We start from the raw sequence: 12,801 nt of genomic DNA, 5'->3' as shown, positions 1-12,801 counted from the left end.
TAAACAGAGCCATCTACAGTCAATTGTCCTGGTTAATGGGAGCCGTCAAGATTCCAAACCACCATTAATGGCCCACACTTTGCATAAATACAATAGGCCCTCGGAGTTATATTTCATATTTCTAGTTTCAGATACAAGAATGATACATACATACAAATAGGATGACCACACTCAGTAGATTATAAGCTTTGTAATGATCCCTTACAAGAGACCTTTTGCATGAAGCATATTCCACTTACATTATATTCACACTCATTAGCATATTTTCATAAAATCATATAGAGTGCAGTGTCATACTCTTTACGCCCAACAAATTGCATGGAAATAAGTTGTGTATTTGTAAACTGTAATACAGTAACTCCTAGCTTAATGTTGTAGTTATGTTCCTGAAAAATGTGACTTTAAGCAAAATGATGTTAAGCAAATCCAATTTCCCCCTAAGGTTAATGTGAATGGGGGGGGTTAGGTTCCAGGGAAATATTTTTTTCACCAGACAAAAACAAACACTCTCTCCCTAAAGAATATATATATATATATATATATATATATATATATATATATATATATATATATATCATGTTTTAAACAATTTAATACTGTACACAGCAATGATGATTGTGAAGCTAGGTTGAGGTGGTGAAGTCAGAGGGTGGGATATTTCCCAGGGAATGCCTTACTGCTAAACGATGAACTAGAACAGCTGAGCCCTCAAGGGTTAACATGTTGTTAATGTAGCCTCACAATCTACAAAGCAGCACAAATGGAGGGAGGGGAGACAGCATGGCAGACAGACACGCACTCTGTGTGTGTGAGATAGAGAGATGCGCATTGCCCCTTTACGCTGACTCCACTCTAAGTTGATCAGCAAGTTGAGACAGCCCCTGCTGCCAGCATGCTCCCTCCGTCCTGAGCCCTGTTGTGTCCCCACCCTCCCCCGCTCTATGGAAATGGGGTAAGTGAGGGCAGGAGCAGGGGGGAGGAGGACACCCTGACATTAGCCCCCCTCTTCTCCTTCCCTCCCCTCGCACAGCAAGCAGGAGGCTCCCGGGAGCAGCTCCAAGGCAGAGGGCAGGAGCAGCACATGGCAGTGGGGGGAGGGACATCTGAACTGCCAGCAATTGATAGCCTGCTGGGTGGCTGCTGCACAGGTAACTTAGGGGAGCGGGGAGCTGATAAGGGGGCTGCCGGTCCACCCTGATTCTAAGCCCCCACCAGCTAGCTCCAACGGGCAGCTCTTTCTGCAAGCAGTGGACAAAACAGGTGGCTGCGAAACAACGTTATGTGGGAGCATTGTGCAACTTTAAGCATGTTCCCTAATTGATCAGCAACGAAACAATGTTAGCTGGGACGACTTTAAGTGAGGAGTTGCTGTAGGCTGTTCTGTGGGCCCAGTGGCCTATTGCGTAGCACACATGATATCCAGCCCCTTGGTTCCCTGACCAGGTGGTTGTGGTTCCTGATCTTTGGCCAGGAATCTTCTGGTGTCCACTTGCATCTGGGCTTCAGCTCTTAAGGGGAAGTGGTAAGGAGACTCTGGCCCTCGCTCTCTAATGCGGCCCAGCCCAAGACCCTATGTGGAGCAATTACGGCAGGGTTCTTCCAGCAGAGTCGAAGTTTACTGCCCTGAGCTATTTCCTACTTATGTCCCTTCAGTTTGGGGTAGTCCATACAGTCTGTAGAATTATATAAACTTGTTTAAAAGTCTAGAAGGAGGTGAGGCAAACCAGTTGAAAGTCTCTGGGTGAAGATGAAAGGCAGATGAGGGTGGAAAACAGAGGTGGCATGATGGTAAGGGTCTACTATAACCCACCAAATCAGGAGAAGGAGGTGGATGAGGCATTTCTAAAACAAATAATAGAAATATCCCAAATAAGAGTCACCCATCGCTACCAGGTCTCTTAACTACCCAGACATCTGTTGGTTTATAGGATGACCAGATGTCCTGATTTTATAGGGACAGTCCCAATTTTGGGGGCTTTTTCTTATATAGGCACCTATTACTCCCCACCCCTGTCCTGATTTTTTTACACTTGCTGTCTGGTCACCCTAGTTGGTTAGGTAATACCGCAAAACACAGTCTCCAATACATTCAAAGAATGTATTGGGGACAACTTTTTGTATCAAAAGAAACAGCAAGGAGTCCTTGTGGCAAAGCTTATGCCCAAATAAATTCGTTAGTCTTTAAGGTGCCACAAGGACTCCTCGTTGTTTTTGCTGATACAGACTAACACGGCTACCACTCTGAAACTTGTATCAGAAGGTAGAAGAATAACCAGGGGGGCGGTCATTTTACACTTGATTCTGACTAACCAGGGAGGAATTGGTTGCAAAATTGAACGTAGGATGCAATTTGGATGAAAATGATGGATTTCATGATTCTAAGGAAAGGAAAGTGTGAGAGCAGCAAAATAAGGACAATAAACTTTTTTTTAAAAAGGCAGACTTTAAGAAGCTCAGAGAACTGGTAGGTAAGATTCAATGGGAGAAAATCTAAGGGAAAAAGTAGTTCAGGACAGCTAGCAGTTTCTCAAAAAGACCATATTAAAGGTACCACAGCAAACTATCCTGATTCATAGGAAAGATAGGAGGAATAGTAATAGGCCAATATGGCTCTACCTGAAGCTCTTTAATGGTGGGAAAATCAAAAGGGAATCCCACAAAAATTGGAAATATAGACAAATTGCTAAGGAGGAGTACAAAAGAATAGCGCAAGCATGTAGGGACCAAATCAGAAAAGCTAACAGAGAATGAGTTACACCTAGCAAGGGACATAAAAAAGCAATAAGAGGTTCTGTAAATACATTAGGAGCAAGAGGAAAAATTAATGAAGGTGTAGGTCCACTACTTAATGGGAAAAGGAGCGCTAACAACAACAAATCTCAAAAAGGCTGAGGTGTTTAATGTCCTTTTTGCTTCAGTCTTCACTAAAAAGGTTAATTGTGACCAGATGCTTAACACAATTAATATTAACAAGGGGGAAGGAACACAGGCCAGCACAGGGAAAGAACAGGTTAAAGTTATATGAATTCAAGTCAGGGCCCTGTAGCAATCACCCTAGGTACTTAAGGAACTAGCTGAAGCAATCTTGGAACTGTTAGCAGGTATGGTAGAGAACCCATGGCAAGGTAAGGTTCCAGAGGACTGGAGAAGGGCGAACCTAGTACCTAGCTTTAAAAAGCAGAACAGTGAGGACTTGGGGAATTTTATAGACCATTCAGTCCTGGTTGGTACTTGGAATGATACTGGAACAAATTATTAAACAATCAATTTGTAAGTAACTAGTGGATAATAGGGTAATAAGTAATAACCAGCATGGATTTGTCAAGAACAAATAATGCCAAACCAAATTAATTTCCTTGTTTGACAGGGTTACTTACCTAGTGGATGGGGGGAAGCAGTAGATATGATGTATCTTGATTTAGTAAGATTTTAATTTGACACAGTCCCACATGACATTCTCATAAACAATCTAGGAAAATGTGGTTTAGATTACTTTACTATAAAGTGGGTGCATAACTGGGTGAAAGACCATACTCAAAGTGTAGTTATCAATGGCTTGCTGTCAAACTGGGAGGAAATGTCTAATGGGGTCCTGGATCTGGTATTAGTCAACTTTTTTGTTAATGATCTGTTTAGTGGTGTTGAAAGTACGTTTATGTAACCTGCGAATGACACAAAACTGGGAGGGGGTTGCAAACACTTCGGAGCACAAGATTAAAATTCAAAACAACCTTGATAAATCTGAAATCAACAAGATGAAATTCAGTAAAGACAAATGCAAAATACTACCCTTGGGAAGGAAAAATCAAATGCACAAATACAAAATCAGGAATAACTGGTTAGGCAGCAGTCTAGCTGAAAAGAATCTGAGGGTGATAGTGGATCACAAGATTGACCAAGTCAGCAATTTGAATCAGTTGCAAAAAAGGTAATATTCTGGGGTGTATTAACAGGAGTGTCATTATGTAAGACACGGGAGGTAATTGTTCTACTCTACTTGGTGCTGGTAAAGCCTGAGCTGGAGTATTGTCCAATTTTGGGCACCACACTTTAAGAAAGGTGTGGTCAAATTGGAGAGAGTCCAGAGGAGAGCAACAGAAATGATAAAAGGTTTAGAAAACCTGACCTATGAGGAAAAGTTAAAAAAACTGGGTATGTTTAGTCTTGAGAAAAGAACAACGAGGCGGTGCGGTAAGTCTTCAAATATGTTAAGGGATGTTATAAAGAGGACAGTGATGAATTATTCTCCATATCCACTGAAGGCAGGACAAGAAGTAATCAGCTTAATCTGCAGCATGGGAGATTTAGTTTACCTATTATGAAGCCTATAGAACTAACCTGCTTGCTTGCATATATATAATATATAGTTTAAGTATTTGGTTTATTGTAATAGGTTTATAAATTTATATTTGTAAATTCTGTGAAGCCTCACTTCGGTTCTTACCCACGAAAGCTTATGCTCCCAATACTTCTGTTAGTCTTAAAGGTGCCACAGGACCCTCTGTTGCTTTTTACAGATTCAGACTAACACGGCTACCCCTCTGAAAGTAAAACAGCAAAGGGTTCATTATAGTTTTATTACATAAGCTAGTAAAGTGTTAAAATTCAATAAGTTCTATGTTACGTGTTAAGGTAAGTAAAGTAAAGGGCAAAAGTAAAGTCTGTTAAAGTTACCAGCAGTATGGTTTTAAAAAACGTTGCCAAAAAATGCATTCAAAAACATAAAAAAGGTTTAGAACAGCTAAAAAATAGCTGTTGATAAAATAATCTCTAAGCATTGTAACCCAGGGGGTTTTGTAAGTAATGTATTTAATGTAAAAACAAAGCACAAAAAAAGCTAAACTGGTTTTAAAAAAAAAAAGCTGTTAGATGTCTGCTCGTAGCTTGTAGTTCGCTTTAAAAAAAAAAAAAGTATCCAATAAAATTTACTAAGCAACACACAAAAGCAGTATCCCAGCTAAAACAGGCCATTGTTAATTACTCCAAATCCTAAAATACCCTACTGTGAAACCCCGCTATAACGCAATAATTGGGGTCCAAAAAATTCGATCGTGCTAAATGCGGGGTCGCTTTATAGCAGGGTTATGAAAATTTACCATTTCAAGCCGGTCAGTTTAATCTTGTAAAAAAAAAAAAAAAAACAGTTATCCCAGCGTGTTTTAAACAGAAAAGTAGTAATTTAATTACATGTACATAAAAGAAACATGTGAAATCGACTATACTAATCATTGCGCAGAGTGCAAAGTCAATCTGGTTGCATGACTCCATAATTTTAAATTTCATCACTTCTTAAAAAAGCTATCTAGTGTGGTTTGCTTATTTGCCGCGGACTGTTGGCTTCTAGTAAAGTCAAGTATGCTTCTGAGTTGGAGGATTTTGACGCTGTCCACGTCTTGAGTTTCCAGCCACCTCAAACTGGCTTCTAGGTGCTTTACTGCCTCGGACACTTTTGGTGGGGGAGTTGAGGTGCCATCGTCGTTGTCGTCATTAGCGCCACTGGTTTCGGGCTCTAGTGGTGCAGCTTCATTCTTCCCGCTGACATTTGCAACATTGTCGTCATCTGTTCATATATGGGGCAGATGTCATCTGCTGAAAACAGGTTGATATCATGATGACTGTGCTCATATTCTCTGAGTGCTTCTTTGGCTAAACACACGTCATCTTCAATGAATCTTGTAAATTCAGGCTCGTCATTGTTACCATCATTGTGTGTAGATGGTGGAAAAGCTGGACCAAGACCCTTTATCCAGCATTGTTCAATGCAACATGCAGAGATAGCATCCCAGGCTTTCCCGCCGAGGTGACAGACTTCTTTCAAGTTGAGTGATGCTAGTGATGTGTCGACGGAGGAGTTGTTTTCCGCTACCATCCGCTTGATCATTTCGCGACGATAGTTTTGCTTAAATACCGATCTGATGCCTTGGTCCAGTGGCTGGATTTCTGAAGTAGTGTTCTTCGGGAGATAAGAGACTTTAATCTTGCCGTCACGACTGACAAGATTTTCCGCTGAGGGGTGGGTAGGGCAATTATCCAGCAGGAGGATAGCTTTTTCCTCCTGCTTGAGTTTTCACAAATGAGCCCGAATGGCTGGCACGAAAGTTTTATGGAACCAGTCTTTAAATATGGAGCTATTATCCATGCATTCTTGCTGTTGGTGTATTCAAAGGGAAGGGCCTTCATATTAACATGATGAAAACATCTGGGAGACCTCGCTTTTCTGATCATCAGAGGTCTGACTTTGTGGCTGCCAGACTTGTTGACGCAAAACAAGAGAGTGACTCGGTCCTTCCTCTGCTTAAAGCCTTCTCGTTTGTGACCATCAGTCCTGATTGCAAAGGTGCGATTGGGTAACATTTTAGAGCATAAATCAGTCTCGTCGCAGTTGTAAACTTGATCAGCTGTGTAGCAACTTTCCTCCAGCAACTTTTTAAGCTCAATTGGGTTGGAATTGGCAGCCTCTTTATCAGCTGAGCGGATTTCCCCAGACAAAAGAACTTGGCTTATAGTGTCTAGCCAGACATTACTCGACTTAAATTTCGATTCATTTCCATTGATAAGGTGATCAAATTTCTCTGCTTGAGCTTTCAGAATAGGGCCAGAAATGGGAACTTCTTCTGAGCGAGCCTGGACAAACCATTGATACAAGGCTGAATCTAGGCTTTCGTCATTAGCAAACTTGACCTTTTTACGCTGTAAACCAGTTTCCTCTTCAAGAATGCAGGGTAGGCTTCGGAGCTTTTCTTCTTTTTTCCACCCTCGCAGAGTGGATTCGCGAATTCCTAGATCTCTAGCAAGCTGAGTTTGTTGTTTGCCCTTCTTTAGTTGATCCAGGGCATACAGTTTCTCTTGGGCAGAAAACGACTTGCGTTTGCGAACTGGCGTATCCATAACGGTAAAATATTTTTAAAAAAATAGGAAATTAATAACAAGTTTATAGGTAAACACCATACACATGTACAACCCGAGAACTAAGTGCAATGGGCCTGCAATGGCCACGAGTCACTTTATCCTATAAGACCGGAAGAACGCGGTTTATTTATAGATGTTGTAAAAAAAGTATTCCGTCAAAATGTGAACAGTATTGTAGCCATAAAGGGGAGCCAACTTATGATCGCGTTATATCTGAATTCGCGTTATCGCGGGGCGCGTTATTGCAAGGTTTGACTGTATTATCTAAAGTTAGTGGTAAGTATTAATGCGTTAGCGGCTGTGGCTTCACAAAAATGGCATAAAAAAAATCAAACCTGTGGCCTGTGCCTCAAGTTTAATGTCATCAATTAAACTTAAGTATAACAATTATAAAAAGTACCTATTGGCAACCAGTTGGGCCATACAACACTTTTCTTTTCTAATTGGCCTCAGTCCAATCATATTACACTGCTCGCACACTCCCTTTCAGGTCTTACTGTCCAATAGGGTAAAAAATGGGCAAGTCTCAAATGCTCGCCTAGCCCACGGGGCATTACTGCTGCAAAAACAAACAATATTGCAGTAAAACCTATTAAAACACCATCTTTGTTACCAACTGCCCTACTATACCAAGGGAAGCCACATATGTGTCCCAATCTTAATCAATTAAATCTAAAAAAAAACAAAGAACAAAAGCCTTTCCAACCATTAATCCAAAAAACAGTTTCTGTTAATAGGTATCATTTCTTTGTTGTTGGTTCTAGTCATTACCATCAAGGTAAACCTCATACCAAATTTAATAAAAATGCAAAAATCAAATAAAAACATAGTAAAAGTAATTTTAAAGATTTCCAAAACCAAAAAAAAGGGTCGCTAACAGTAAATCCTTTGTACAAAAAATATGCGCCATTAAAATCTCAGGTGTATAAAGGTCCTTAAATGACTTTGCAGATTAACTTTGTAGGTCCTTTGCCAAGAACTCCGAGGTAACCAATACCTATTAGTGGTCAATCCTTTTTCAAAGTGAGTAAAGGCATTTCCTCTTAAGGCCAATACTGCAAAAGCCACCGCCAAGGTCCTAATAAAGCAAGTCTTCTCTCAATAAAAAATCCCTGCAAAGGTAAAATCAAACCAAAAATCACATTTAATTGAAGAGTTCTTTAGGAGCTATCTTAAATTAATAAAAGTCCCGCAAAAACTACACATCCCGTACAAACCACAGTCATTAAAAATGGTAAAATAAACCAATCAAACAATAAAACTAATGTTAAAAAAAACTGGTTAATGCCAATAAACATCACTAAAACACTCTCATGCCTCTAATTTTAATGGCATTAAAAGCAACACCGGCTGCATCTACTAATAAAGTACCCTTTAAAGAAATAACAGGCCAACCAATGCAATTACCAAAACATTTAATTTGGCACACTAGTGGCAGTCAATTAAAAAAAATAAAATTAAATACCTACCTGCAAAATCTGCAAAAACATTTAAATCAAATCCACTTGCAGGTAACAGCCAAATTAAAAAAATCCAAACAAAAGGCAAAGGCTTACTTAAAAAAAAAACCTAATAATAATTAATAAATCCCTAAGTTTAAAAACAAGTAATGTTGTTGTATAAATCACCGAAACATGGGCTGTGTAAGTAATAAATCGAACCTTTCCGAATCACCGATAAACTCAGTTCAGCAGTATAAAATTAAAATAACAAAAGGCATGTGCAATAAAAACAAAATCTATCATACTAATCCGCAATCTCCTCCTCAAAAAGTAAGTAAACAGCATCCAACAAATAAGCCCAGCAAATTGCAACCATAAAATAAACATTAATATTTCTAATTTACTACCTTATTGTTGCTCTAAGGGTAAAACTAAGCCAAAATCACAAATTTAAAACTAAACTGTTACAGTCCCATAAAACCAAACAACATGGTCGTGCTCAATTGCCTGAGCACGTAAAACAAAACATACTAACACAAAAAAACAAACTATTATACTCAACCCAAAACTTGTACACAAAAAAAGCAATTTACTGTTTATAATATGCATAACATAACCAACTGTTTAATAAAACCCAATGTAAAATTAATCAGCTAATCATTTTAAACAATAAGCACAAAAATCAACATTAAAAAAAATATGCTCTGCATATGAAAAATGTCGTTAATGCAATCACTAATGCATTACAATACTTAAAATTAAAAAAGGTTCCTAACTTAATTAAAAATAAGCAACTATTAAGTTGGTACTGTCCCAAGTGTTTTCAAAAGCTAAAAAAACAACCCAATCCACATGTTTAAATTCATGCCAGCATTTGTCAGTGGGTATTATAAAAAAATAAAATCTGTAACACCTCACCCCAACCAAAACAGTTGTTTTCTTTCAAAAAAAATTGTATAATGGCACAATCTTTGGGCTTGTCTATACTTACGCGCTGGTTCGGCGGCAGGCAATCGAACTTCTGGGTTCGATTTATCGCGTCTAATCTGGACGCGATAAATCGAACTCAGAAGTGCTCCCCGTCGACTCCGGTAATCCTGCTCGCCGCGAGGAGTACGCGGAGTCGACGGGGGAGCCTGCCTGCCGGGTGTGGACCGCGGTAAGTTCGAACTAAGGTACGTCGACTTCAGCTACGTTATTCACGTAGCTGAAGTTGCGTACCTTAGTTTGATTTGGGGGTTTAGTGTAGACCAAGCCTTTGTATGTCTCATGTACGGTCTTGTTACCAGTATTTAATCCAAACAAAAATGTGTACAGGCAATTGACTGCTGTCCGTTCTATAGGTCACCTCCAAAAACATCCATCTATAAAAAATGCATTAATGCACCTCCCCTGGTGGACTGTCACATTGCAACTCAAACTTAAAAAGCACTAAAAAAAAAAGCCTCAGTGCATCTGTAGGTGTAACGTGTTTAAAACAAACACTGTTCTGTGCAAACTACAAAAAAAAATTACTATTATTCAGTCTAACCCAGCCTATCATCTTTATAAAAATGGCGTTAAAACTGTCCCCACAAATACTTAACCACCTACATCCTACCTGTGTGACGGGGTTCATTGGTGCAAACCACCCCATCAAACGGGAGCTTGTAGCCTATAGAACTAACCTGCTTGCTTGCATATATATCTTTTCTTATTGTTTAAGTATTTGGTTTATTGTAATAGGTTTATAAATTTATATTAAAGTAAGTTTGGCTGTAATGCAAGAACCTACAGGCCATATCCTGTGTGTTAAGCTAAGGCAAAGTTAGCATATCTATATTAAAACCTTTTACTCAAAAAGCAAAGTTAATCTATAGCTTGTTACCTAAATAAATAAGTACCCACTCCTATGTCTATAACCTTTTATCTAAACCAATAAACAATAAAGAATGGCATGGGTTTTTTTCAATGTTGTATCCACTAACTTAACAGGTACTCCACAAAAAAACTTATTTTCGCACATAAGATGTCATCAATACACACATACATACTAACTTAAAAAGTAAGCGTACCCTAACATTTTGTGGGTAAGAAATAAAATTTGGGCATTTAAAAAAAAAAGTCATTTGTGCCCTATAAAAAAGGTAACCCACCTCGCTAAAGCACTCCGCTCTATCATTCTCACTTACATTCTATTTCTACTCTATCTCTCTATCTAGTCTATCTATTTACAATAACTACTAGTATTAGTAGGCTATACTTCTTCTTAAACTTTAAGTTTCAAAAAAACTAGGCTAAGCTTGGTTTCCCTAAGTTTTATTCTTAGTTTTGTTTATTAGGTTTTAATTTTAAGTTTGTTAGTCAAGTAAACCCTAATTTAGTTTTAATAGCTCTTAGCATTAAATTTTTCTAAGCACTGCATCCCTCACTCAAAATTAAAAAACCTAAACTGCAAGGCTGGTCCTGTCTCTCTTACCACCAGGTTATCAAAAAAGGGTGTAAGTATATTAACCAAAGCTTTGTTGCATATAATACTATATTAGCATATACATCTTTTAAATAGCCGTAGTGCAGTTGTAACTTTGTAACTAAATATTTTACCATTTACTTACTATTATTAATTTTAATAAAAGTCTTTAAGGCTATATCTGTGTCAGTGTAAGCTTCCTGTCATACCCCAGAGGGTCCTTTGTAAATTCTGTAAAGCCTAATTTAGAACAAAAACTTTTCTCTTCTAATCAAACAAATTAACAAGCCTAAAACCCATACTATTATTAGTTGTTGATGATGATGATGATAAAAAATAAAATTAATAATTCAAATTCCCATATTATCCAAATTAATATTATTAGTACACCCTAAATCAGGCTACAATTAGGAAAAAATTTCTAACTACAGTTAAGTACTGGAATAACTTATCAAGGGAGGTTGTGGAATCCCTGTCATTGGAGACTTCTAAAGAACAGGTTAGACATCTGTCCGAGATGGTGTAGGTATACTTTGTCCTGTCTCGAGGTGGGAGGAGAGCAGGGAAGGGGCTGGACTAGATGACTTCTCAAGGTCCCTTCCATCCGTTCGTTTCTGTAAGTCTATGATTATGCAGTTGAGTGGGTTTGAAACTTCTTCAGGGTGTGACTGCTGCTTCAATGGCAGCGAAGTGACGGTGGTGTATTTTTGAAGAAATTCGTTGTCTTGAGTCTACTGGCCTGTTTTTTCTGCCACTGGTGCTAGTTCTGTTTCTTCCTGCTTTTTCCATTTTAGGTCATCAGAAAACAGAAGCAATTTCTCTAGGTGATAGGTTGGGAACTGGTGCTTTGGTCTGGTACTTGAGTAACAGCAGTAACTGAAAGACTGTAGTTCTTCACTCTTTCTATTTTTTTCCCCCTTTTGTGTCTTGGTTCAAGGTTGACTTTTCTATAAGTAAGTCTTAAAATTTGGCAGTGTTCACTATTTTAAGCACTGACTTGCTAAAGCTTAGCAAAGATAGGAGGCATGTTGTTCATCTTCACATAGCAACACAAGTAAAATCTATTGTAATCCCCAGAAGACAGAGCGGCTGCTATTTTAAAATGTCACTAATGCTGCTAGGAGTCCTTAGGAATAGTGACATAATTGAATGAATGTTGTAACTTTCTAAGAGCTTCAGATACCTTAAGCATTATTGTTGTCTTTTCTTAAATTTCCAGTTCAGAATGGAACTATTTTCAGAGCTACACTGTTAAGTCAAAAGGGTTTTTTTTAGAATAGTGACTTTCTTTTTTTTTTTTTTTATAGCATCTGCAGAGAAAGAGGCAATCAAGAGCTCATACTCCAAAGTAATGGATGCATATGGACTCTTAGGTGTATTAAGGTTAAATCTGGGTGAGTTTAAAAAAAATGAAAAAAGGTGATTTATTAATTGGAGAGAGCCTCTCTGTCCCTGTAAGATCTTCAGGACAAGGATTATGCTTTCTTTAGTTTTTGTACTGTGCATGTTGTATTACTACAAACAGAGTAAACACAAATAACTTCCACTTTCACACCCCTCTTGCTTTCAGTAATACACTCCCCGTGTTTGCAATCCCTTGACTTCCATAGGAGAAGTTGAGAGCTCACAAATTAGGGGTGCATGTGTATACTTGTTCAAGAAGAGAACACCAATATCTTCCAATATCACCTGCCCAGCAAGGTTCACTGTACTGCCTCTGAATTCGATTTTCACTGTTTAATGAACAAAGTTAATACTTAACCCAAAACTAGATATAGTATATAGTTGTTTTATGACTTGTAAAGTTATCGTATTGCTATGTCAAAATATTCATGCAAAATAGAATACCAAAAGGAATTGCCTTGGTTAAAAATTAAGAGTACCGTATATACTCGATCATGAGCTGGTTTGTTTATAAGCCGACCCCCCCCAAGATGGATAAGTAAAAATGGAAACATTTTATAACCTGTTCATAAGCTGACCCTATAATTCAGAGGTCAG

The 12,801-nt window shown here is 38.4% G+C and overlaps 1 protein-coding gene across 15 annotated transcripts in view; it reads left to right on the top strand.

Moving 5' to 3' along the window:
• The window catches only part of SYNJ1 (synaptojanin 1), a 118,659-nt gene that overhangs the window by 13,755 nt on the left and 92,103 nt on the right, over positions 1-12,801 (top strand). For 14 of the 15 annotated variants that reach the window (XM_065577052.1, XM_065577041.1, XM_065577032.1 and 11 more), the window contains exon 3: positions 12,108-12,194. The exons of the other annotated variant lie outside the window; for it this stretch is intronic. In XM_065577052.1, coding sequence (XP_065433124.1) covers positions 12,108-12,194 — 87 coding nt within the window. The remainder of the gene's footprint in view (positions 1-12,107; positions 12,195-12,801) is intronic. 15 annotated transcript variants of the gene reach the window in all.

This window comes from Chrysemys picta, chromosome 1, assembly GCF_011386835.1.
Source record: "Chrysemys picta bellii isolate R12L10 chromosome 1, ASM1138683v2, whole genome shotgun sequence".
NCBI lineage: Eukaryota > Metazoa > Chordata > Testudines > Emydidae > Chrysemys > Chrysemys picta.
This window is presented reverse-complemented; position numbering and strand designations above follow the sequence as displayed.